Raw genomic sequence first — 26,247 nt, 5'->3', positions numbered from 1 at the left:
AAATAGCTCCATTTATGGCATTTATGAAGCCTCCAGGTGGTACAATACAAGAAAAATTACATCCAACTAGAAATCTTGTCTCCGTAGGATTTTTTTTATTATTATTATTTTGCATCTTTACCATATTCCAAAGATTTCCAATTCTCCCTATGGAAGATTGGACGGTCCTACAGCTTTCTTTTTTTCTTCCTGAATTCTTACATAAGATTAATGTTTTCATTGACTTTCATTGAAACTAAAGCGAAACTTAACCTGGAACTTTATTTCAAGCACGTTGGATTTTAAAATTGTGTTAATGTTGCAGAATGTGTTTGATCGAAATAGTGTTGTTGCTGCTTGTGTGCACTGACTCTCGCCACCAGAAGGACTTAATTTTAAACAAAACCCAAAGTCAGTTCTCATCTTGGATTGCTTCACCAGTTAAATAGAAAAAAGCAAAAAAAAATTTCTGTTTGAGAAAAACCTGTGTCAAGCATCATAAATGGTGGAGGCAAAGGTGGCTTTTCTATTTTTTGTATTTGGTATCTCTCTTTGATGCCTTCGAATCAACATTAATTTCTGGAGAGTGCCTGGACTAGTCCCTGCGGTTTCCTTGGCAATATTTTCAGGAACAGTTTGCCATTACCTTCTTCCTAGAGTTGAGAGAGAGTGACTGGCCCAAGGTCACCTGGCTGGCTCTGCTTAAGGTGAGACTAGAACCCATGGTCTCCTGCTATCTAGCCCAAGGCCATAAGCACTACACCAAGGTGGCTCTCCTGTATATGATACACAAAATCTTTATCCTTTATAACCACAAAATCTTTATCGTCTTTATCACCACCAAACTGATCTTTGAGTTACTGTCTAACTCAAAGTATTCTAATTCTTGAGTGATGGATAAAAATCTACATGCTCAAAAAACATTATTTTTTGCACATTCCTCAGGGTTTGTTCTGATAAAATCCTCAGCAGTGTTATATCCAAAAGGGAATACATGTTTTCCAATCCTTTGGGATACAATTTTTGGGTTTGACTTTTCTTTCTCTACCTTCGTATCTCACACAGGTACCCCAGGGAATTATCCTGCAAACAAAACAGTCAACGTCCACTAGCCAGGTACCATCCTCCCTGAGCCAATTTAGCAGCCAGTCCTCTTCAGTGTTGGTTAGCAGCCAAGGACAGCAGCTCACTATGGCAACAACTCCGGCTCAGGCACCAGCAGTTCATGGCCATACGCCTGTCCCCACAACCATTCAGTCTTCCAGTACAGGTCCCAGCAAAGCAGCTCCTGTGCTTGAAAAGGGGCAAGTACCACGAGGAACAACAAGTGGAGGAGGAGGAGGAGGAGGAGGACCACAACTACCCGCACAGTGTACAGCGGTTCTTCAGCAGCAAACTCCCGTGTTGGTCAAATCAGCATCAGTATGTAAGTTGATAAAGAGCACTATCTGTCTTGGTGTCCTTTAATTTGGGAAATGGAATAATTTCCCTCTGACTGTTGCTTTTCAGCTTTTGACTTGTCAGTTCGTATTTATCTGTTTGTTATGAGAATTGAAGGAGATTCCTTCCCATCTGCAGCCACTAATAGTTGTATCCCCGTGGTGAACTGGACGTTAACATTTGAACTACTATAAGTCCATGTATTTGCCATGCGCTAAATAAATGTATCCCCGTGTATCTTTGGAAAGGAACGGGGTGAGGGGTAAAGTTTGCTTTTTCTGCCCTGTCCTTTTCAATAACAATGTGGACCCCTCGACTGAAAATCACAAACAAGCCCCAAATTTATGTTACAAAGCGACAAGAGTTGTCGAGTGAGTTTCGCCCCATTTTACGATTTTTCTTGCCACATCACTGCAGTTGTTAAGTTAGTCTAATGGTTGTTAAGTGAATCTGGCTTCCCCCAGAAAATCACAGCAGGTGATCACATGACCTTGGGACACTACAACTATCATGAGTCAGTTTCCAAGCGCCCAAATTTTGATTATGTGACTATAGGAATGCTGCTATGGTCATAAGTGTGTAAAGCAGTCATTAGTCACTAGTCAACTTTTTTCAATGCTGTTGCAACTTTGAATGATCACTGAACAAACTCTTCAAGGACTGTCTGTTACACATGTACAAACTCACCCCAAATTTATATTCCTCAACCAGACCATGAGAAAATTAGATGAGAGGAAGCTGCCCAGGTTGTGATTTTGATAAGAACCATAGATCAATATTAGAAAGTACGAACAGGATTTCTTGGCATAAGTTTTTTTGGCATAAGATTCATATAATTCTAAAATCTTGCATCTTGAGATCTTAAATGCTATCTGAACCTTGTAATGAAGATTGGTTGAAAAATGAATTTTAGATCATCGTTTTCCTCCTCATTTAATTTAAATTTCCAAGTATATAGAAAGAGCTGGCAAGCAGGTCCCATACATTTCATCATGAATAGAGGCGCATAAATCTGTTTCTGATCCCATTTAAATTATCTGTTTCCAGAATTATGAAAGATCTAGGATATTAGCCCTTAAAAACCCGAGATGACAGTGTTGGGAATTTGTTCCTATATCTCATTTTAAAATCTTGTGTATGTGTTTCTCTTCCTCTACCGTATTTATCCAGCAATTGCGGCTGCGGTTCCTGCCGAGAGTAAAACATTTTCCAGCAGTTCCACAATTATTTCTGGAGGTAAAACAACTTCGGGGCAAGGAAAGGCCACAATTCCTCATGTTGTACAACAGTCAGTTCAGGTGGGTTTGTTATACTGGTAGCCCATTTTTGCAAAAACATTCATCTTTACTATTATTGTTGTATGTTCATTTTTAGCACTAGACAATGCTAGGCACTAGATAGCAGTGAATACTGTCAATGACCACAGTTACCTAAACATTAGCTTAACTAAGTATATAACTAGACCCTGAAGGATTTGAATATTTTTAAGTGCCAGAATGTTGATCATATGACTATAGGGACACTGAGACGGCCATAACTGCGAAGACCTGTCATAAAATTACTTTGTCAACACCTTTGTAGAACAGTTTCTAAACAAGGCAGCCTTTAAGCGAGGTCTACCTGTGTTTGTTTTTAATTCCTTCCTTCTGAGCCATTTGATATAAAGCTGCCTTCTTCTATGTTTTGTTTTGTTTTAATCAGGCCAAGCCTGGAGTCATTAGCTCTGCGTCAGGCCTGAACCTTGGGAAAGGGCAGCTGCAACTCCAGGTAGTTGGAAAAGGCTTGTCCCAAGTCATGTCTTCAGCACCAGCTCAAATCCAGCAGCAGGTGAGAATCTTATGTTGTTTATTGTAAAATTACTTGGTAAAGGGTTTGTTTCACAAATGAAGGCAAATATATGGGTCCAGGATAATGTTGCAGGTTCCAATCTGGCTCTGTCCCCAGGACCAGAGGTTTAGTCTTCCAAGCTTTTGGACTCATGCTGGAGCCCATCTTCAGGGAACTCTCTCTCTACCAGAATGTGTAAACCTTCCGGTAGACCCAGGCTGGAGCCTACAAAGGGATTTTGGTGCGGGGTGGGTGGGGTGGATTTGGTGCAATGTCTGAAAACAGCACTATAAATATTGTTCATATATTGAATTAAGAGGTACAGTGTACCCAGCACATAAATGTTTCATGTGTATTCTTATTATTTGGAACATTTTAATCCCCACACTCCTCAGAAAACTTTCAAAATGGAAACCAATCTCTTAAAGTAATAAAAACATACAGAAAGCAAATGTTAAGTTTAATTTCAAAAAGTTTAAAAAATGTTAGTCCATTGTGACAAACTTGAAAAGAAGAATGTCAGCTTATATTAATAGATTTAATATGGCATAAGTTTTCATAGGATATACAAACCATCTTTATTAAAGGAGGATTAAAAGCATTGAGTAAATCAAAAACAATTTCTAACAGTTTTTAAAAGGCTCATATATTCTGGGAACTCTTTATTCGTGTAAGCTCTGTATCAAGCATGTTATAAGTAGTCCTCACCCACCACTCGTTCAGCACCCAAAATTACAACAGCACTGAATGAGAGAGACTTGCGACTAGTCCTCAGTGTTGTGGCCATCATGGTGTCCCCATGGTCACATGATAGTGATTAGGGCTGTTGGTTACCCTTATGAATGTTGCAATGGTCTGCAGGCATATGATCATAATTTGCGACCTTCCCTGCTACTCTTCCATCATCAAAGTCATTGGGGAATATGTTTATATTTGTCTTTTTATTAACAGAATTCATCTTGAACCACTTTCATAGATATGCTGGATTGTGCTTTGTTTGGAACTCCACCTAATTGCCTCTTTGTTCGTACGTTTTCTTTCTTTGCCAGTATGACAGCAAGCTGGGAAGCCTGAAAAAAGCACCCCCGATGCTACAACCAAGCAAGGAAGCTTGGTAAGTTTAAACTGGAGCAATCCAACAAACAGGTAGCATAGAAACAGAAGCACAACACTAAAAAAAATACTGTGTTAATGTCAAAATAGCATAATTTAACCAAGCTCTGGGGATTTCTCACAGATAAAGCATGCCGATTTCTTTTAGCTGGTTGTATGAAAAATGAAAAGTATTTAATTATTGTAATATAGTGGATCAAATGTCAGTGATATGTCAGCAGTACATAATTTAAATTGTCATCCAAAGCTCTCTGAATGATCTTTCATTCTAACCTAATTCATTTTTTCTGAGAAAAATATATACATGCAAAGTAAATCTGTTTGCAGAAACGGCAGACTGCAGATCTTTTTCTCACTCACATATGTGCAGATGTATACATGTCTCTTACTTTTTCTGCCTCATTAAATTATTTGTTATTTACTAAGTTATTAATTGCTACACAGGTAGTCTTCAATTTGCAACCACAGTGGCAACCAGAACTTCCTTTGCTAAGCTAGGCAATCATTAAGTGGTCATGCCTGATTTTATGACCTTTTTTGCCACAGTCATTACTTGAGTCATATTTTGAATCAAATTTTGATCACACAACCATGGGAACACTATGGTTCATCCTAGAAACAGCTTGTGGAATCAGGAACCAGATATAGGAGATGGCAAACGCTGGTATGTTGTTTTTCAAACTCCATGTTTGTATCAGAATATATTACATAGAAAGTAGAATAATTTCTTGTCTCTTGTAGATCAGCAAAGGAATACAGGATACTGCAATGTCAAAAAAAAATGAAACTTGTTTTTATTTTGCAGCCAGCTTACTACAGATTTCAGCCGGATGAAACAACTGTCTCCTGTCTGTTATAATATAGGGATATTATAATATTGTTCATTGTTTTCTTTTGTTCCCTTTAGCTTCTTGGAACAGCTACATAAACACCAAGGAGCCGTTTTGCATCCCGATTACAAAACTTCATTTCGGTCATTTGAAGATGCTTTTCAGAGGCTCCTACCCTACCACGTCTATCAGGGAACACTGCCTTCTCCCCATGACTATCGGAAAGGTGAATTTATTGGGACTTTTCCACATTTGATGCAGATATATCAAGATCAAGCTGTCTGTTACATTTTTTTAGCCTTAGTTGCGCAGTCTTTTACTGATTCTAATAACACTTTTTTTTCCTGTCCAAAGTATTTCATTTTGCTATGGTTTCCTCACTTCAGAAAATAATCAACATATACAGTATAATGTAGTCATTTAGCCAGTGATGACAAAGATATGATTGCTTTCCACATCCAGTGACTGAAGGGAATAAAGAAGAAACTTTCCTTCTGTTCAGTCCATTGAGGTTTTCTGCTTGCTGATCTCTTGAATGCTTATTGCAATTTTTGCTATAATGTACGTAGCTATTATGTCATTTGTATGTGATGGGAGGGTGGTTATAAAGGGCACCATTTGCTATACAGGTTGCATCCATAATTGGGATCAGAATTACCATTGCTAAGTAAGGTGGTTGTGCCTGATTTTACAACCTTTTTTTGCCATGGTTAATTGAATCATTGCAGTTGTTAAGTGAATCTGCTTCTCTTGTTGACTTTGCTTGTTGGCTGGGAAAGAATAGAATAGAAAATAGGACAGAAAAAAAGAATAGAACAGAATAGAATTCTTTATTGGCCAAGTGTGGTTGGACACACAAGGAATTTGTCTTGGTGCATATGCTCTCAGTGTACATAAAAGGAAAGATACATTCATCAAGAGCCAAGAATCATCAGGTACAACACTTAATGATAATCATAGGGTACCATAAGCAATTAGTCACATAACCCTGGGATGCTGCAGCTATCATAAATCCATACCAGTCGCTAAGCACCCAAATTTTGATCATGTTACCATGGAGATGCTGCAACGGTCATAAATGCGAGGACCTGTTGCTTTTTCAGTGCCATTGTAACTGCAAGCAGTCACTAAATAAATAATTGTAAATCGAGGAGTACCTGTATGGAATTGTTGGCTTTTTCGACATGCTTAGTGAATTAGTGAACATCTTCCAAATAATTCAGAGAGCTTCCTTTATTGCACTTCCCATTCGAAAGAAGTTGAGTTTCCCTCCTTTGTTTTCCTTTCTCATGGTGTGTTTTTCTCTAATAGATGAAGAATTTGAAATGGTGTCCACACAGCTGTTGAAACGTACACAAGCCATGCTGAACAAATACCGGTTACTCCTCTTGGAAGAGTCCCGGGTAAGATTTGTTTTCCTCTCTGAGCAGGTATAACGTCAGCACGGTCCTCTTTTTGGCCTTCGGTTGACTGACTGAGTTGTCATGGAACAGGCCAAAAAATGATAACATGTTTATCATATTGGGGAGAATCTGTCACAGTAATATGGAATACTCAGTTATGTGTTTTCTTTATTAGAACTTAACAACCCCACATTGATGTTTTTATAAAAAAAGATGAACGGACAGCAGGGGTTAAGCAGTAGCTGGTTCTAAAATATTTTATCAAGTTAGCACTTCCAAATCAAAAATAGCAAAGTTATTAATTATCAAGACATACCAGGATCAATGTGCCTTTTAAAAAGTTGTATTATTTCAACAAAGATAAAGAGTTTGTGTGAATCTTATCATTGGATATACCAATCCAGGAATCTGTTTCAAATACTGTAATACAGAGTTTCCAGAAAGTGAAGTTAAATAAAAACCCCGAAATTGTTAATTAAGGTAGAACTTGATTTTTTTCATGCTTTTTTATAAATGTATTTATTGCATTTAAAATGCTGACAGAAAAAGAAGAAAAACAAAAGAAACCAGACATGAAAATGCATAATAAAAAATGCACATCAAATGCTTTAAAAAGCTGAAAGATACAACAACAAAAAAACAAAATATAAGGTACAATATGTTTTTGCAATAAACAGTTACAATAAACATTACACACACATATATATACGCACATATTCATTTCTAATAACTTAATATAACTATCATTTTTAACCTATTGTATTCTGTATAAATGAGTCCCATATTTCATTATATTTATCCATACAATGTTTATGATGATACACAGTTCACTCACAAATGACAAGTATAGTCATATTTTCAATCCATTCAGTAAACGGGGCTGCTTCACAGGGGTAGAACTTGGTATTATTGATCTATGAATTACAGATCATTTCATTCTTACCCTTCTCAATTTATGGCTTTAAAGTATATTTAACATTGTAATAAAGTTGGGTCTTTTTCAGCAATGAGAGATGGCAGAAGGAAAGAAACGTACAAATTTGAGATCGTGGGTTATTAAGAAGCTCAGATGGTCCTCATAGCATTGGCAAATACTGTTTTCTATTGCAGAGAGTCAGTCCTTCGGCAGAGATGGTGATGATTGACAGGATGTTCATACAGGAAGAAAAAACTACCTTAGCTCTCGATAAACAGCTAGCAAAGGAGAAGCCAGGTAAGGGAGCATTTGTTTCCGCATTTTGGGAATCTTACTTTTTTGAAAGTATCTACTGCTTTACATTGTTCTCTTTTCAACATGTTATTCGTCCCATAAAACACAAAGGATTTCCTGGTTCAAGAGTTTGCTTTTAAGCCATTACATTTCCAGTGGCTCTCATAGCACAATAATAGTACTTCTGCGTAGACCATCAAGATACAGATAATTTGAAGGAATATGGTGGGGAGAAAATTAACGGAGGTTTTTAGCTTATGAAGATTTGATTTTACACTTTCAGTGCTGATCAAAACACATGTTCAACTAAAGAATGGAGATCAACTAAATATATAGAGCAGTGGTGGGATTCAAATTTTTTTACTACCCATTCAGTGGGGTTGGCTTGGTGGGCGTGGCAGGGAAAGGATACTGCAAAATCTCCAGTCAGGCGGCATTTGCCGTTTTTCCGAACTACTCAAAATTTCCGCTTCCGGTTCTCCAGAACTGGTCAGAACCTGCTGAAGACCACCTCTGATGTAGAGGAATTTGTTTGTGTTTGTGCATGCAACTTTTTATTCTTCCCTTCACAGTACAACTCAGAGGGATGTGGAAGTTGCCACTTGACCAGGCTTTCCTGTTTTGTCCAAGTCAGAAGTTATAGTTACTTATTTTAGAATAGGATACACATCCTAATACACAGCTTAAAATTAATTTAAGTTCCTAGTTAATTGTGAAGATAATAACCTTAAGAAGATTATGGCTATATGGAAGTGGCCATTTCCATAGTATCCCATAAAGGACAGAGGTAATCTGCAAAAGACATTTTTATATTCTGGTTTAGTAATGACCGTTTAATATTTGGTCATCCACAGCTTTAAAAAGGAAGAAAACCAGTACCCAGAGTAGATCATAGACCAATGTTTATCTTATATCCATTTACGTATCCCAATTTTAATTATTCTGTGACATTTTATAATGTTCTACTTATAAGGAAAAGCAATTAAGCTCCTTCCGTATTTTTTTATCAGTATCTCTAGGCAGAACTGTTTCTAGAGGCCCCAAAGCTCTGGTCAGATACTCCTCTCCTAAAAGCATCCTATGTTTCTTTTCTCATTGAGTGAACTTGCTATGGCGCAGTGGCAGCAGCGTTATATAATTGTCTATTTATGAAGGGGGTTGGGTTGATTTACTTGGTCAATCTCAGTTCCTGAGACATTGGCCATCCATAGATCGAAGGTTACCCAAAGCAAAAATGTCGTGAAAAATACCTTCTCAGCCACTTTTTGACTAAACGATCCGTGCACGTTCTTCTCTTGCAGACGAGTATGTCTCCTCATCTTCCCGCTCACAGAGTTTTGCTGCTTCTTCTGCGGCTCAGGGGTCTCTGCCCAGCCACGTTCCTTTGACTTCCGAGAACTTGAAATCGCCTCCGGTACAGATGCCCACTCATATCAACCCCACCAAATTGGTCATCAAGCACAGCGGAGGGTCTCCATCCGTAACGTGGGCCAAAGCGTCTCCCTCCTTGGACGGCGATGACGATGCCCTGCCCTCCAGGAGCAGGCCCCCCATTAAAACCTACGAAGCCCGGAGCCGGATTGGACTGAAGCTAAAGATCAAACAAGAAGCAGGACTTAGCAAAGTGGTCCATAACACCGCTCTGGATCCCATTCACCAGACCCCGCCCCCTGTGTGCACGGTGATCAAAACGGCTGACCAGCACTCGTCCACGACCACCACTACAGCTACCACGGCCACGGCTTCAACGGCGGGACAAATGAATGGGACCGTTGACCATATTGGTGCAGCTCCAATGGAGAAAAAACCCATGATGACCTACTGCAGGCTTCCTCTCCGTAAAACGTACCGGGAGAACGTGGATGCTTTTGTAGCAGAGAAAGCTCCCGACGCCTCTCTGAAAGGGAGCGTTTCAAAATCCGACCCGGTGCCAAGTACTCTTATCATCAAGCAGGACGGGGGGTCCCGGAGTGTTATCACATCCCACAAATCTCAGGGGAGTCCTTCTGGCGCGGTGGCCGAGAAGAGCAGGTCAGAGGAGAACGCCAAACATACGTTTTTCAACCGGAGCGATGCCCGTTCTTTGGTGATGCAAGGAAGCCCTGCCCCTCCTAAGACCGACGATTCAACCAGTGGCCTTATGAAGGAATTAGCAGAGGTGGAAGACGAGTTTTACCAGCGCATGATAAAGACTGAGCCACTCGACCACGGGCTGGCCTCCGAACTCGCGTGGGAGGTGCCCTTGCCCCCAGCCAAACGAAGGAAGTCCGAATCTTTTGACGTGGACAATGCCAGCTTCTCCAGCGACAGCCCCCCCGATGACTCGCTAAATGAGCACCTCCAGAGCGCCATTGACAGCATCCTGAATTTGCAGCAACCTCAGGTTGGGAGCCAGAACACTCGAACGCCCTCCTCTTCCTACAATTCGTCCTCTTCGCCTTTCTCCTCACCCGTCCACCGCACGGACACGTACCTTGCCCCCAATCACAACGGTGGCCTTGGAACGAGGACGTTAAACAGATAACAGAAACTGAAAGTGAGTCAAGACTGTAGAAAGAAAAAAAAAACAAAAGGAGAGCGCCAAGGACTGAAGCTTCAGCGGCTTCTGGCTGGGGCTGGGAACGGTTGGAAGCCGAGGTGCCCCTTCCCAGAGACCTGCTCGGATAGGGCCGCTACCAGAAGGGAAGAGTTGAGGGTTCCGGGGTGGGGAGGTCAACCGGAATGTCCTAGAGAGGCTTCGTCCATCCAAGGGTTGATTTGATGGGTTTCGGTTGTTGTAAAACACAAGCTTCGGCTGGATTTACAATCTACACGCCTCATCACATGCACCATTTTTTAAAAAAAAAAGCAAAGAAAAGGTTCAGCAAACGCCAAGCAGGCAGGTGGGAGGGGGTTGGATTGGGGCCCATAGGTAGTGTTGGCTGTGTAATATTTAGATTCTGTAACAAATGGCTAATTTGAATCTCTGACGATAATTGGGTTTGTTTTTCCTCCTCTCCCCAAACTCCGCTACTATACTTAGGACGTTTTAACAAATCTTAAAAATCAGAAGCCAGCAGGGAGGCCAAAGGAACGGGGCAGGGGGTAAAGTGACCATTTCCAGAAGGAGTTGGCACACGGGGCAATTATGTAATTTGTCAGGTTTCTTAAGTTATTTTGAGTATAAACTGTCTGCTTTTTTATATATATATATATATATATAAAATAGATTCTGAACAAGATGCAAAAAAAAAAAATATAAACACTAATGCTTACAAACAAATAAGCATGGATGAATTTACAAATAAATCACTTTGCAAGAGGAAACCAGTCCCATTCTGGACATGGATGGGTGTCGTTACCATAACCCTGGTGCGTGGAACAAGGAAGGGTCTGTCAAGAGGATGGTGCAGTTCTCTCTCCTCTTTTCCCCTCCCATCGTAAAAGAAAGAAAAGAAAAAGAATCAAGTTGGGATTTTGATCACGTTATGGTCCAAGCTGATCATTTGCCTGCCGGGGCTCAGGTAAATGTTTGCTTGGAAGTTGGTTGGTTGCAGAAAGACAAGCTGGCTCCCTCTTCTATATACTGATGATATTTTGCTCTGTGCCACAGTTGCCTGTGTTTGCCTATATTTGCCTCTCATGGTTCAGTCCTCTCTGTGGTTGTTCCTGTTTTTAAAACATGATTTGGCCAGGCCTTGGCTGGAAGGTCTCAGCAGCCCTCAGTAGTCATGTAGAGAAGAAAACAGGGGTGTTCCTTTAATATTCGTATCCAAACTGAGTGATTTTTAGTTCCCCTTAATAGCCGGTGAACTTTGGTTGATCCCATCTAAGTTTTCCCACAGAACCTGGTTGAGTCCATGTTAGTCCGGGTCTAATCCCACATCATCTTTGGAATTCATGTTCCCATTTGTCTCTGCTATTCTCATTCACTGATGGGAATAAAGATACCCGTCCTTTCAGGTTTACTTAGTTCTGTCACTAGACTGTTACACATACTCGTAATTCATTGACCAGCACTTCATTCCCAGTTTCCTCATGTCACGTTTTGTCCACCACTTTTTCCCCCCCATAACCTCGACTTTTAAATATAGGAATTACAGGACTATTAGTCTTGCCCAACAAGAAATACCTCCCTCCCAAGTTAGAGGTTTCCCGTAGATGTAAAGCTTTTTGTGAATCAAAACAAGACATGCCAAGCTGTTTCCAACGTCATGGATTATCTTAGTCTTGATTTATAGATAAGCTTAAAGGAAACGTCCTTCCCACATTACAGCTGTCATAAGAATCATTTATATGAATGTTGAAATAGGGTACAGCCTTCATGATCACCGGCCTGGTAAAATAGAAACTCAGTCACTAACATGGGGCAAGCATACAAAACAGACCTGTTTGCCCCATAGTCCCAGTTCTTCTAGAAATAATTAAAGAGGCAGCCTTTCCCAAAAGTATTTGCTGCTATGCTGATTTTTTTTAAAAAAGTCTTAATTCCTTTTGCACCTTGGAATTCCTTCTAATGGCATTATCTATAGCAGGGGTATGGGGGAACCGTGGCCCCTTTATGACTTGTGGACTTCACCTCCCAGAATTCCCAAGCCAGCATGCTCAAGAATTCCATACTGGCTCAGGAATTCTGGGAGTTGAAGTCCGCAAAGGCTCATGGTTCCCCACCCCTGATCTATATATATAGTCTGTGTGTCTGGCCTCTTAGTTGTAAGCTTCACGGATAAAGTGGTTCACTCATGTCTTCCCTCTTCTAGTTTCCTGGGCCCGATAAGATAGTGCTCGAACCTTTCGCAACCCCTTATTTTCTTCCTCCTTGTACATCTTACTCATGTTGTCTACTGCTACTTCCTCTGTAAGGTGTGTGTGTGTGTGGTTTTCATCCTGTCAGTGTACTGATTGGCAATACAGCCCGCTGTTTTAGATGACATTGTTTCTTTGAAGAGTTGGGTGCATTTTCAGTTCCCCTTTAATTGAATTTTGCAAGGGAAACATAGCTGAGGAGATTGTTCTTGACATACTAGAATAATACTCAAGTCTGTTATCAAAGAAGGCAATCTGAAAGACCGCTGCTCTTAGGCTGCTACTTTTTAAAAGCAGGAGTACTTTTAAAACACTCAGTGTTCAGTGGCTTGTTATGACCCATTTTGGTGCTGATCTCCCCCAAAAGCAATGAATTGAACTGGTTTAAAGTTCAAAAAGCTGACAGTTTCTTCCTTCTTTGTAACCACGTAAAAGTATCTTTGCTCTTATCTCTTTTTTTGTCCAGCACATATTTCTATATAGCTTAAAGGTTTCTTTGCTCTTTCTGCCAAAAAGTAGGATGAAAACTGACTTATCTTTTCTTAATTTGTATCTCTTTCTGGTTCTATTACAGCAGTAGCACCCCCACATCAAGTGTTAATCTTTTGAGTTTTCACAGAGACTCCGTAGCAATTAGTTTTCATTTGGCCATTCTTCTTCATTCATCTTGTATCGACCCAATATGGTCCAATGAAGCCACAACAGTATAATGCTGGCCTTGAGTCTCAGTGCTAGAAAGTGTCAGGAAAAGTAACTCCAGGTGAGAGATTTAATGCAAAAACAAAGAAACCGAAATCTGTATTCTTCTGCTTTTAAGTATGAAAAATTCCTATGGCCTCACTGCAATTCTACCTCTTCCCGTTACTGTATATAGGTATATTATGGAAGGAACTTAGAGGTTCAGACAAAGGTTCCTGCCAAGTATGAAAGAAAGAAAGTGAAAAGATACGAACCTCTTCAGTACATTTATGACAACTGTATGCGTGTGGTGGGACTGTTTACATAAACATAACTCACCTGAAGATCAAGCTTTTTAGGGGAAGCATTTAGTGGCTGCCACCTGTACCGTTTGGATATGTATGTAGAAATCCCCCACCCCCCCTTTTTATTAAAAAAAAAATAGATTTTCTACAATATAGAGAGCTGTGAAGACGAAACAGTGGGGTAATGCATCATTCTTTCATAGTGTGAGAGTTCTTTGGTTCGTTGTATCAAGCTCTCTCAGTTGATGTATGAAGTTAGCAAGCAAAGAAGCAGGGAGATAAACACGTTAGACTAGACAAGAATTGTTCCTTTCTCCTTAAACAGCAGGTGCTTAAAACCAGCACCTCAGCAGTAGAAAAGTTGGCTTTCTTAGCTGTAAGCAAAGCAAGAATCTGGTTTTGATTCAGTATGCAGTTGGAAGCTCCTACATAAGAGGGTGATACATTGGTTATTTTTGCTTGTTTATCAAACTGCAAACAGTACCTCTGTATCAAAATACAGGGACCGATCCAGTTGTAAGCACCAGTGATATTTAATTTTAGTGCACGTTCCCCTTTCAGCCACCATTAACCTTCAGTTTGCATTTGCTTTTCCCCCCAAAAAAATTTGTAAATTGTCTAAAATTGAAAGGCTTACGTGCCCCCTTCCTTGCAGTTCAGAAAGCAGCTGGTGCTGCTTTCTCTTTGCCAACCATCACTGCTAGAACCGTCTAATAACAGGCTGCAAAATTGTCTACTGCAAAATTGGATTGGTGACATTGCATTCTCCCACTACCTTCATGAAAAAGCAGAGAGGCCTTTCAAGAAGCAAGATCCAAAACATTCAGCTTGGCGATAAGTTGTCCTTTTGGAAATGTGCCAAAGGAACTGTATTTAACCATTGCTGTAAACCTTCCATTTACTCCATGACTTCATTTCTTTCCACGGAAAAAAAATTACTTTAAGCTTAATTTCCACGTCTGAATCTGTTGCAGATATTTTGTAGATTCCTTTACTCTCCTTTTTATGTTTGGTGGAGTTTTGTCTTGCAGGCAGAGCTATAAAACAATATTTTTGATACTTCTTGTCCTATTCTGGCCTGCCCAAACATAGATAATGTCCTGAGAAATGTTGAACTTTGCTTAAACAGCAAATTCTCCTGATTTTTGGAGAGAAGGGTGTGAAAATGGAAGATGTGTAGATGCAACAAATCCAAATTGTCAGGTTAAAGTAAAGCAAACACCTATTTTCAGGTGTCACTTTGGATATGCTCCTTTTAAAAGACTAAAATCGAACTTCAGAAATGGATAAGCACGTGTTCTTCAAGCCAACTCATCAAAATGATTTGGCAGTTGGAACAGTGAATAAGTTCAGATTTTTTTAGGTGCAGAAAACCTAACGCTCCGAGCATTTTCCTCTTGCTAATTTTTCCTCTCCAAATGACAAGCACAAATAAAGCCTTAATATCATCCATGTGTTAATTTGATACATCCATTTAAAAAATAACGATCGGTTTATCGAAACAAGAGATACATCCATACATTCGTATAATACTGCCGTTTTGGTGCTTTCAAGAAGACTAGTTCTTTTAAAACAGTGTTTCTCAACTATGGCAATATTAAGATGTCTGGACTTCAATTCCCAGAATTCCCCAGCCAGCATTTCTATTTGTGTGAACAGAAGTGATGTGAGCAATTTTGCCTCATCCTTGTCCCCGATAGGTGTGTATTGCTTTATTGTTATTTTTATTATTGTCTCATTCTCCTTTATTCATTGGTGCCCACAAGCCTACTTGAATATACATTCATTATCATACAAATATTTTAAATATAGCTACCCAGCTTCAAAGCGTATTTGATAGGTACCTACACAGTCAGTTCCAAAATTCAAAGGTAGAGGACCAAGCAGTTGAGTTTGCTTTTAACTAAATAAAAAAAGGACTGAACTTAGACTTAGTTTAATTATATTTTCCCTCAGAGATCAGGGTCTATAACCCCATTAGTAACATCTTGCATTTCATTTCTTTTGTTTTTTTTATTCATTATACGATATAAATACACCTGCATTCATTTTTCTGAAGTCTGGATTTTGCCCCTTGCCATTCCTTACCATGCACTAACTTCCAAAGATAAGAGCAATATCAGTAGTCCCTCGACCCAAAAATACACAACGCGAAAAAGGCTTAGACAAATGGTTGTGGATCCAAGACTATTCGTTAGCATCGGTTCCATCTCCTTTAAAGTTAACTGTGTCTTGTGGTGTGCTGTGGTGGGATAGTTTGGACTTTAAAAATAAAGTTAGGAAAATAACAGAACCAAAAAAAAAAAAGGGTGGGGGGGAGTTAAGAGGTCTACATTTTTGTATTTCCAAATCTCTCATATTTTTGCAAAGGGTTCCGACTTGCTTAAGAAATTGTACAAACCCCCCCACCCCACCCCAGCATCTTCCCAGATTTGTGTGTTCCCTTTCGAAGAGTGCCTTGTGCATATGAAGTTGTGCTTACATCAGAATTTGCAGGAGGATGGCTGGATCAGGCTCCAGATCATCTTGAAAAGAGAACGATTCTCCTGAATTCCCAAATCTGAAAACTATCCGAGGGACGATGTCCGAGAAGCTACTGTGTTTCGGTCTCTTTATGCTTTGTAGCTGTGTGCAGTTGAATAGTATAGCTCCTGTTTTAATTTTTTGGCTTTTTTTGGGTGGGGGTGGGGTAAGGTGACATGCGTTGCGATGTATCTTTCTTGTTAAGGTGAGGAAGCTTTTACATCCATGGTCAAAAAGCACTTGTGCAGCAGTTGTTCCTCTCCTGTCTCCCTGTCCCGACTCTTCTAAAGTCACTCTTCGTGGCAGGACATTTTTCCTCCTGTGCACGCATGCTTTACCGGCACATGTGCAATGGAGCACGCACACAGTTCTTCCCTCCGCTGCATTCAAAGAGAGTCGTGGCGTCTCCAAAGGCTGCTCTGGCTGCTCATGTCATAAATCAGTTGTCCGAAAAGAGCATCCCAGACTAGATCAGATTTGGTGTTTGTGAAAAACATTGTTTGCTAAAGGTTACAGCGCAACCATGATTCCTGTGCCGGCGGATGTGGTGGGAGGGCAAATGGTTAGTAAGCAATAAAAGGGATGTTGATGGGGTTTTTTTCTCACATACATACAGAGAGAGAATGTATATGAAATTGTTTTTGTTTAGTGTCCTTTTTTTTCCTCCTCCTTTTAAAAAGTGTAGATTTGGGATGTTAGCTCATTTGGTTTTTATCTATTTATTAATCAAATTTGTATAGCCGCCCGTTTCGCCCAAAGCAACTCTGGTTGCCATTGGTTTTTTTTTTGTTTGTTTGTTTGTTCGTTTCGTCCTTCTTGCTGCAATATGGTTAAGTGGGGAAGTATTTCCCTTCCAATTAAAACCTAATAATCAATTAATGTGCACTGTTATGGAGAAGTATGTGTAACACCTTTTCCAGTTTTTGAACAAAGTGATTGTGGGTTTTTTTCCCCCTTTAATTTTCATAGGCACAAAACCAGAAGAGAAATTCCCATCTCTTTGCGCTTAAGTTTCATTATTATTATTATTATTATTTTATTATTATTATTATGATGGTTGGTCATACAGCCAACCAGATGTTGCTATTACAGAGAGAGAGAGAGTGAAAGAGAGGGTTATGGGGAAAAGGAGAGAGATCACAACTTTGGGGAAGGTTCCACATTAATCACCAATTTTGATCTTAAGTGGCTTTGAGAGGATAGTTCTAAAAGGACACTTAAAAATCAAGAACATACATTTACATTCTTCCAGCTCTTTCTACTTTCCTACCCAATACAACCAAATAACAGGAAGTTTCCATATAACAGGAAGCCAAAAGTAATATCCCACTTGTTTTAATATTTGAAAGAAATAACAAAAAGAATCTGCATAGACAGAAAGAAATAACACAATTTTTCTTTCTTTCCTCCTGCTGGTACCAGTTTGAACATCACAGTTCAAAAAAAAACAAAAACAAAATATAGTACTATAAAATAATTTTGTACTGTATTTATTGTGTATAACGATTTTTTAAAAGAATTATGTACATTTAGTACTTCTGTGTAAATTAAATTGCTCTTTTTAAAAATGGTATAGAAATTGGCTTGGCTTTTCTTGAATGAAAGGAAAAACGGCTTTGGAAATTGCCAAAAGTCCACGGAAAAAGACTTTGGCTTCCGTTTTTGTACAAATGGCAGTACGTGCCTTTTGAAAGGCAAAACTTTTGACTCTTTTTAAATAGCAAACCAAACTGAAAGGAACAAAACTTGGTTCTTCCATCACATGTGACTAATCACAGTTCATGGCAACAATATATTGTGCCCAAACCAGAAACTGGTCATTTGGGGTTTAGTTTGTCTGGGAAACTTAAGTGCCTTGTGGGCTCATTGGCCATTGCTCTGTGGTCTAGCACCAGTTTTCTTTTGGGGTGGATGTCATTGGGGCAGTTCTGGGGTTTGGGTGAAGGGAATTGCTGGGGAATCTTAATCCACTAAACCACTGTTGTTATGTGTGTATGTGAATAAGTGGGACAACACAAGTGGTACCACTGTGATGGGTAGGTTCCATGCACCTATGGCGTATAGTCATGCTAGCCATGCGACCACAGAAATATCTTCCGATAACGCTGGCTCCCTTGGCCATGAAACCGAGATGAGCAACACACACACACACCCCAGTTTTGGACATGACTTGCAGGACACCCCAAAGATGCTGTTCCAAGAGGCAACTGGATTTCCTTTTGTTTTTTCCTCGAAGATATTTCGCTTCTCATCCAAGAAGCGTCTTCAGCTCTGGCTGTCAACTCATAAAACATTTGAGAGTGTGGCTCGAGGCTCAGGATTGGAGTAGCTGCCGGAATCCTGACCCTGGCTGGATGGAGGGGGAACGGAAGGATTTATGTTCCTTGTAGTCAGTTGGTCATTTGCATCCTTGTAGAGAGTTGTTGAGGCCGCTTGGAGGTTTATCTGGGTCCTCGGGGGTCACCCGAGTGGTGCAAACAGGTGTGAAGCCTTCTTGCGGACTGTATTGTGGAGGTGTGCTTTCTGCCCCCTGTCCCTTCACGGTTGAACCCAGCTGCACAGGCTGTTGGGGACGAGTCTGTGATGTCCGCATCTCAAGCTGAAAACATCCTGCAGAAAAAGCACCCAGCTCCACCGCACGATCCTTTCAGCCGTTCCAAGAAGACTCCACACCCATTTGCATTACTCGGGTGACCCTGAGGACACCGGTTAAGCCTCCAAGCGGCCTCAAAGACTCTCTCTGAAAGGATGCAAATGACCAGCTGTCTGCCAGGAAGAAACATCTTCAAGGAAAAACATCTTCCTTGAAACATCTTCAAGGAAAAACGAGAAAGTCCAGTTGCCCCTTGAAAAAGCCCCTTTGGGACAACCACGACCTGGATGACTGAGAAGCTCCATAGACAGAGAAACCTTTACGGCTACCGTTACTTGGCAACGGCTACAAGTGGCATTGTTGGAATCGGTTTCCAGAGGCAGGTTGGTATCTTCCCCCACTGACATTCGACCCATGGAAGAAAAGTTGCCCTCGGAAGTTGCGGGAGCGCCATCCCTTGAGACTTTCAAGAGGAGATTGGGCTGCCCTTTGTCAGAAATGGTGTAGGGTCTCCCGCTTGGGCAGGGGAGGGTTGGACTAGATGACCCACAAGGTCCCTTCCAACTCTGATGATCTGTTGTCTGTTTGGTGTGCAACCATTCCCAGCTGAGAACACTGTCCGGTCTTCATCGGTTGCTTGCCGAATGTGGATCTCTAGTTGGCGAATTGCCGCGAAGGCTTCAACCTTCTGTCAGAGAACAAGCAGGTGTACTCTGGACTCGGATAAACCGGGGTGGTTGAAGGACTCTTACCTTGAGCAGGTAAGGATGGGTTCGAAGACCTCCAAAGTCCCTTTCAGCCCGAGGAGCAGGAGTGGGCTTCAAAGATTTGAGCAACGGGTTCTCTGCCCAGTTGCTGCGTTGATGTAGCCAGGGTGGGTCAGCCTCCTGCACCATGATGCGGGGGGGTTTCGGAGGCTCTGGGGACTCCGGGGAGGGCAGGGCAGAGCAGGGCCAGTCAGGAGTGAGATTTGGGGGTTCTCCCGAACCCCCAGCAGCCCAACCCTGCTAGGTTGATTCTGTGGTTGACTCTCCCTGAAACCCATTTTGATCTACAGTTTTTTTGCCCAAAAATAAAGTAAAATTGGACTTCTACCTTTCTTCTTCCTCTTCCCCTACTTTTACTGTGACTTTTACTTTCTCCTCTCCGAACCACATGGTGGCATCCGAGGCCTTTAGCTGCCAACCCCACATTCCTTTCGCTCGGGGAGGGGAAGGGTTTCACGCGCATCATTTTTTGTGCATTAGTTATTCTCCAGTTCTTGGCCATCCCCGGCAACGTTCTCCCTCCCTAGATAATTTATGCTAATGTAGAAATCTCCCTGCACGCCTCTTGACAGCCAACGAATTGGTTTTGCAAGAGAACTCTTCGGATATTCCTTGGGACCCCCAGAGGTGAGGAGGAGGGAGAAAATAAACCAGGATTTCTACAAACAAACAACCAAGAGGGATTTTTTTTTTCCCATCCGAAAGTGACATCGGTGTGTGGATCTTTGTGTCCCGGGCTGCCCTCATCTGCAACATATTTTCTGCTGGCTGTTTGCCTCTTCCCACAGCCTTTCCTAAAATAAAGCGACGTATTTTATTCGAAGGCTGAAGAAGCCCAGTGATTCCTCACCTAGAAGGGTCCCTTTCTGCTCCCAAGATTTTCTCGAAATCCTGTGCCAAAGGGTGAAGATGCTTGCAGGAAGCAAGTTTTAGAACTGGAGGAACACCGAAGGTCTTACAAGCTCCTGCGAAAGATATTTTTTCCCTCTCTGTCCCAGGAAACCAAGTGTAAGTGCTGAACTTCCTACAACTTCCTAAAAGTTCATCAGGTTTGGAGATCTTGCATTCCTAAAAGATTAAAGGATCCACGAGCCTACTGGATACTCTCTCAAGTAGCTGAGATTTTTAATTTTTTTTTTAACTGGATCGAGCCTCTGGGTTTGATCGTTGGGCCTTGCCCATTGTTGACATTCCAGACCTAGTTGTCTTTGAGGTCTATGGTTCTCTCTGCCAAAGCTTTCCTTCTCTTCCGTTGCACCCTCACCTGCGCTTAGAATTTATTGCCAAGGAAGCGGACAGAGCGTTGAGTTCTCAGGGCAGTCAAAATGTTCAGCTGGATGAAAAAGAATGAGAAGAAGACCCCAGAGGTCATCCGTACGGTTACCGAGGGCTTGAAGGACCTCTACAAGAGGAAGCTCCTTCCCGTGGAAGAGTTTTATCGCTTCCACGATTTTCACTCGCCGGCTCTGGAAGATGCAGACTTTGACAACAAGCCCATGGTTTTGGTGGTGGGCCAGTACTCCACCGGCAAAACCACCTTCATCAAATACTTGCTGGAGCAAGATATCCCCGGGAGCCGAATTGGTCCTGAACCCACCACAGACTCCTTCATCGCTGTCATGCACGGCGAAACGGAGGGAATCATACCAGGCAATGCCCTGATTGTGGACCCCAAAAAGCCCTTCCGAAAACTCAACCCTTTTGGAAACACCTTTCTCAACCGGTGAGTAACCTCTTCCCCCAGCACACACAATTGTTACCTGTTCCTTTCCCATTTTCCTGATATTTTTCAAGGTCTAGCTTTGAATGGAAGAGTCCCCAAGGTTTTGGGGCATTCATCATTCCAGAACAGGGCGTTGATTAATTTCGGTATGCCACGTGGCGCTGAATTTGGAAAATGTGTGTGTGTGTGTGTGTGTGTGTGTGTGTGTGTGTACCGACCACATATGGATAACTTGTACGCCCGTAGAACACTTCTGGTGACCGAGGTAGTATTTCTCTTTCCCTTCCTCCCTGCTTTTAATAAGTTAGATATGGTTGCCTCCACCACTCCAGAATAGAATAATAACACAGTTGGAAGGGACCTTGGAGGTCTTCTAGTCCAACCCCCTGATCAAGCAGGAGAAACTATTCCATTCCAGACAAATGGCTGTTCAATCTTTTTTTTTTTTTTTTTGAAGACCTCCAGTAATGGAGCATCTACAACTTCGGGTTGATTGTTGTCACTGTCGGGAAATTCCTCCTTAATTCTAAGTTGTTTCTCTCCTGGATTCGTTTCCATCCATTGCTTCTTGTCCTGCCTTCAGATGCTTTGAAGAATAGCTTGACTCCCTCTTCTTTGGGGCAGCCCCTCCAATCCTGAAACACTGCTATCATGTCACCCCTGAGCCTTCTTTCCTCTAGACTAGCTATACCCAGTTCCTGCAACCATTCTTCATGTGTTTGGGCTCCTAATCCTCTTGGTAGCTCGTCTCTGCACTCTTTCTGGAGTCTCCACGTCTTTTTAATCGTGAGATGACCAACACTGGATGCAGTACACTTAAGCGTGGCCTTACCAAGGCCTTAAAAAGCGGTGCTTTGAAGCATCACGCAACCACACGGTGAAATGGATGAGACCGGGAGACATTGACAGAGCCAAATGGAGCTTTCTGGCTGGGTAGGCTTATGTCTCCACTCGGGTGCCACACCCTAAGTCAGCCTCCCTGACAGCAGCTGTTAAATGGGACGAGTGGGAGCTGTTATCCCTGTAAAGCTAGAAGACATCAGAGTGGCAAATAGGGCGGAAAGGTAGGCAGGTGACCAGGTGAACAGTACTACATCACCGATGTGTTTTGGGGATCATAGGATTTGGAGTCCAACACATCTGAAACTCACCTTAGCACCTGAGGGCATGTCAAGTAGCAAGGGGTGGGAGTTGGTCAGAGGGAGATCCAACCTGGACGTAAAGAGGAATTTCCTGGAGGTGAGAATGATTCATCGGTGGACCTGCTGGCCGCCTGGAATTGTGGCTGCTCCATTGCTGGATATTTCCAAGAACAGACTGGACACCCATTTATCCAGGATGGTATAAAAACTCCTGCCCTGGGCAGGGCGGGAGGGTCAGACTAAAAGGCCTCCAGTGTACCTTCCAGACCGTGGATTCCATGAATAGTGCCAGATTTGGAAAAGGCATTGAAACTAGAGGATCTTTCTCTGTACAAAACATCTTCCAGGAAAGAAAGAAAAAACCCCACGTTCATATGCCTTTTTCGCCCCCCTAAAAGTAAAGCATCTTGGGGACCCCCAGAGAATGGAAACCCCTGTGATTTGATGCCTCGGCTTAGTTTCACAAGAGCTCCATTTTTAGCATATTTGTTTAGATAGGCTGGGCCGTGCTTCTTCCTCTGTCAAGGCGTTTTTTGCTTTTTTGTTTTTTTTAAAAAAACTTCAACTCCACCCTTTGCCCCACTCCCAAAAAATTTTGGCAGCTGTTGCTGCCCTTCTTTCTGGCTTTAGCTCTTCCCCCACGAAAAAAGACTTATCAGCTGGGACTCCGGAATTGGATTTAGACCTAACGAAAGCATTGCAAGAGTTGAAATCTGAAGACTGGAGGAACATAACACAGTGGACAGTCGACGGATGTGGTAGAAGGTGAAAAAAAGACAAAAATTGGTAGCATCCTCTTGATGTACAATAGGGATAGGGACAGAGATAGGATAGAATAAAATAGGATAGGGTAGGGTAGGGTAGGGTAGAATAGAATAGAATAGAATAGAATAGAATAGAATAGAATAGAATAGAATAGCAGAGTTGCAAGGGACCTTGGAGGTCTTCTAGTCCAACCCCCTGCTTAGGCAAGAAAGCCTACATCATTTCAGACAAATGGTTGTCCAAGCTCTTCTTAAAAGCTTCCACTGTTGGATCACCTACAACTTCTGGTGGCAAGTCATTCCACTGGTTCATTGTTCTAACTATGAAGAAATTTTTCCTTCGTTCTAAGTTGCTTCTCTCCTGGATTCGTTTCCATCCGTTGCTTCTCGTCCCCTGCCCTGCTTTGGAGAATAGCTTGACTCCCTCTTCTTTGGGGCAGCCCCTGAGATATTGGAAGACTGCTATTATCATGTCACCCCTAGTCCTTCTTTTCATTAGACTACTAGACATCCCCAGTTCCTGCAACCGTTCATCATATGTTTTAGCCTCCAGTCTCCTAATCACCTTTGTTGCTCTTCTCTGCCCTCTTTCTAGAGTCTCCACATCTTTTTTACATCGTGATTTACTTGTAAATAGAATAGAATAGAATAGAATTCTTTATTGGCCAAGTGTGGTTGGACACACAAGGAATTTGTCTTGGTGCAAATGCTCTCAGTGTACATAAAAAGAAAAGATACATTCATCAAGAGTCAAGAATCATCAGGTACAACACTTCATTGTAGTCATAGGGTACAATAAGCAATCATATGTACTAGAAAACAGTCAATATAGATCATAAGGATACAAGCGACAAAGTTACAGTCATACAGTCACAAGTGGGAGGGGATGGGCGATAAGGAGTGATGAAAAGATTAATAGTAATAATAGTGCAGACTTTGTAAATAGTTGGACAGTGTTGAGAGAATTAATTGTTTAGCAGAGTGATGGCGTTGGGGGAAAAACCGTCCTTGTGTCTAGTTGTTCTGGTGTGCAGGGCTCTATAGCGTCGTTTTGAGGGTAGCTTTCTGTCCTATCCTCAGGTGCTTTGGAGACTAGCTTGACTCCCTCTTCTTTGTGGCAGCCCCTCAAATACTGGAATGCTGCTCTCCTGTCTCCCCTGGTCCTTCTCTTCCCTAGACTAGCCAGGCCCAGTTCCTGCAACCGTTCATCGTATGTTTTAGCCTCCAAAGCCCTAATAGTCTTTGTTGCTCTTCTCTGACCTCTTTCTAAGAGTCTCAACATCTTTCTTACATCGTGGCGACCAGAACTGAATGCAGTATTCCAAGTGTTTTCATAGCTTTCAATTTTTAAAAAAAGAAGATTTTTTTTGGCGGCGTACTCTGATATCTTCTCGCTGCCCCTGAAATAATGAGAAAGGAAAAATCAGAATTATTAGTCCGCTACTGCTGGGCTCAAGGAACTGCAGGCCCCACCGTTGAGACCGGCGGCCGGTGCCAAAATTCCTGGGAAGCTTCAGCCCCGCTAATAAAGAAAGAACAGCTGCTTGTGGGGCAACGGAGGAGGAGGAGGAGGAGGAGCAGGGTGGCTCTTGTCCAAAATGCAGAACTGAGATCCGTCTCATCTGCCTGAGGTCGCACTGTCAAAAGGGAGGAGAGCAAAAACTGGCAGATGAAGCTGCAAAGGAACAATAGGAGAGTAACTGAGTGGGAAGGGACCTTGGAGGTCTTCTAGTCCAACCCCGCTGCTCAGGCAGGAAACCCTACAGATTTCAGACAAGTGCTTGTTCAATCTCTTCTTTAAAAACCTCCAGTGTTGGAGCATACACAACTTCTGGTGGCAAGCAGTTCCACTGGTTAATTGTTCTCACGGTCAGGAAGTTTCTCCTGAATTTCTAGATTGTTTCTCTCCTTGCTTAGTTTCCATCCGTTGCTTCTTTGTCCTGCATTCAGGTGCTTTGACACACACCCCTCCTCTTCTTTGGGCAAACCCCTCAAAAATACAGATGGTCCCCAACTTACGACCACTATGGAGCCTTAAATTTCTGTTGCTAAGTGAGACATTGGTCCAGTTAGGGGTTTTTTGCCCCATTTTGAAGACCTTCCTTGTCTGATTCGATCTAACTTTATTATGCCTCCTCCTCTTTTATTCCAGCTTGGAAAATAACTCCATATGTGGTTGTCATTATAATGATGTTTGCTGGTGTGTTTATCGCCTGCATACCCTGCCCCAATCCCAGGGGGCTGTTGATGGTTTTAGAGCAATGCACAGATGACTAAAGCATTCACCCTCCCTTTAAAAATAGATTCCTTAAAAACAGATTTATTTATTCGTTAAGAGAGAATTGATACGGCCACCCAACTCACTCGCTCACTCCGAGCTGCTTACAACGATAAAAACCCCACTACACAAAGCAATACACCTTTCCCCACCATCCTGGCGACAACAGTTAGATCAAATATTTGATGGGGGGTGGGGTCCATCTCATGCTGGGGACCCCAGACCCACTTTTGCAAAAGAAAGTGGGGGCCAATCTAAACCTTGGGGTGAAGGATGAAGTTTATTTATTTACTTATTTAGTATTTATTCATTCATTTATTTAGTATTTATTTGTTTGTTTGTTTAACGACCGTGTTTCCCTGAAAATAAGACCGGGTCTGATATTAATTTTTTGCTCCCAAAAATGCATTAGGGCTTATTTTCTGGTTAGGTCTTATTTTGGGGGAAAATACGATTCCAAATCCATTCGTCTGGTTGACAATCTTAACGGGCTTATTTTCGGGGAAGGGCTTATATTATGAGCATCCTGAGAAATCATGCTAGGGCTTATTTTCCAGTTGGGTCTTATTCTGGGGAAAATACAGGTCTAAATGCCCCTCTCTGGCTAGCGATCTTAACTGGGGCTTATTTTCAGGGAAATACAGTTCAAAATGCATCCATCTGGCTGACAATCTTAACTGGGGCTTACTTTCAGGGTAGGGCTTATATTATGAACACCCTGGAAAAATCATGCTAGGGCTTATTTTCCAGTTGGGTCTTATTCTCAGGGAAACAGAGTATCTAAATTGTATGCCACCCATCGCGTCAACGGTGACTCTAGAGCGGGGGGGGGGTCAACCTCAGATTTCATTGAGGGCCGCATCAGGGTTGAGTTTGACCTCAGGGGG

General features: G+C 41.9%; 2 protein-coding genes across 4 annotated transcripts in view; both read left to right on the top strand.

Moving 5' to 3' along the window:
• The window catches only part of BICRA (BRD4 interacting chromatin remodeling complex associated protein), a 60,243-nt gene extending 49,479 nt beyond the window's left edge, over positions 1 to 10,764 (top strand). For 2 of the 3 annotated variants that reach the window (XM_026715319.2, XM_026715320.2), the window contains 8 exons: positions 1,045 to 1,405; positions 2,590 to 2,717; positions 3,121 to 3,246; positions 4,296 to 4,360; positions 5,267 to 5,415; positions 6,501 to 6,592; positions 7,703 to 7,805; positions 9,104 to 10,764. In XM_026715319.2, the coding sequence (XP_026571104.2) occupies positions 1,045 to 1,405; positions 2,590 to 2,717; positions 3,121 to 3,246; positions 4,296 to 4,360; positions 5,267 to 5,415; positions 6,501 to 6,592; positions 7,703 to 7,805; positions 9,104 to 10,326 (2,247 nt within the window). In that variant the 3' untranslated portion in view covers positions 10,327 to 10,764. The remainder of the gene's footprint in view (positions 1 to 1,044; positions 1,406 to 2,589; positions 2,718 to 3,120; positions 3,247 to 4,295; positions 4,361 to 5,266; positions 5,416 to 6,500; positions 6,593 to 7,702; positions 7,806 to 9,103) is intronic. The other variant, XM_087940159.1, reaches the window with a different exon arrangement.
• A 9,125-nt stretch (positions 10,765 to 19,889) lies between these two features.
• Positions 19,890 to 26,247, top strand: part of EHD2 (EH domain containing 2) — a 35,461-nt gene continuing 29,103 nt past the window's right edge. Inside the window, exon 1 of the mRNA XM_026715340.2 lies at positions 19,890 to 21,176. Within this exon, the coding sequence (XP_026571125.1) occupies positions 20,779 to 21,176 (398 nt within the window). The 5' untranslated portion in view covers positions 19,890 to 20,778. The remainder of the gene's footprint in view (positions 21,177 to 26,247) is intronic.

This window comes from Pseudonaja textilis, chromosome 10, assembly GCF_049901715.1.
Source record: "Pseudonaja textilis isolate UNSWEBS1 chromosome 10, rPseTex1.2, whole genome shotgun sequence".
NCBI classification, from domain to species: Eukaryota; Metazoa; Chordata; class Lepidosauria; order Squamata; family Elapidae; genus Pseudonaja; species Pseudonaja textilis.
Note: the sequence above shows the minus strand (reverse complement) of the source record. Positions and strands in the feature narration are given on the sequence as shown.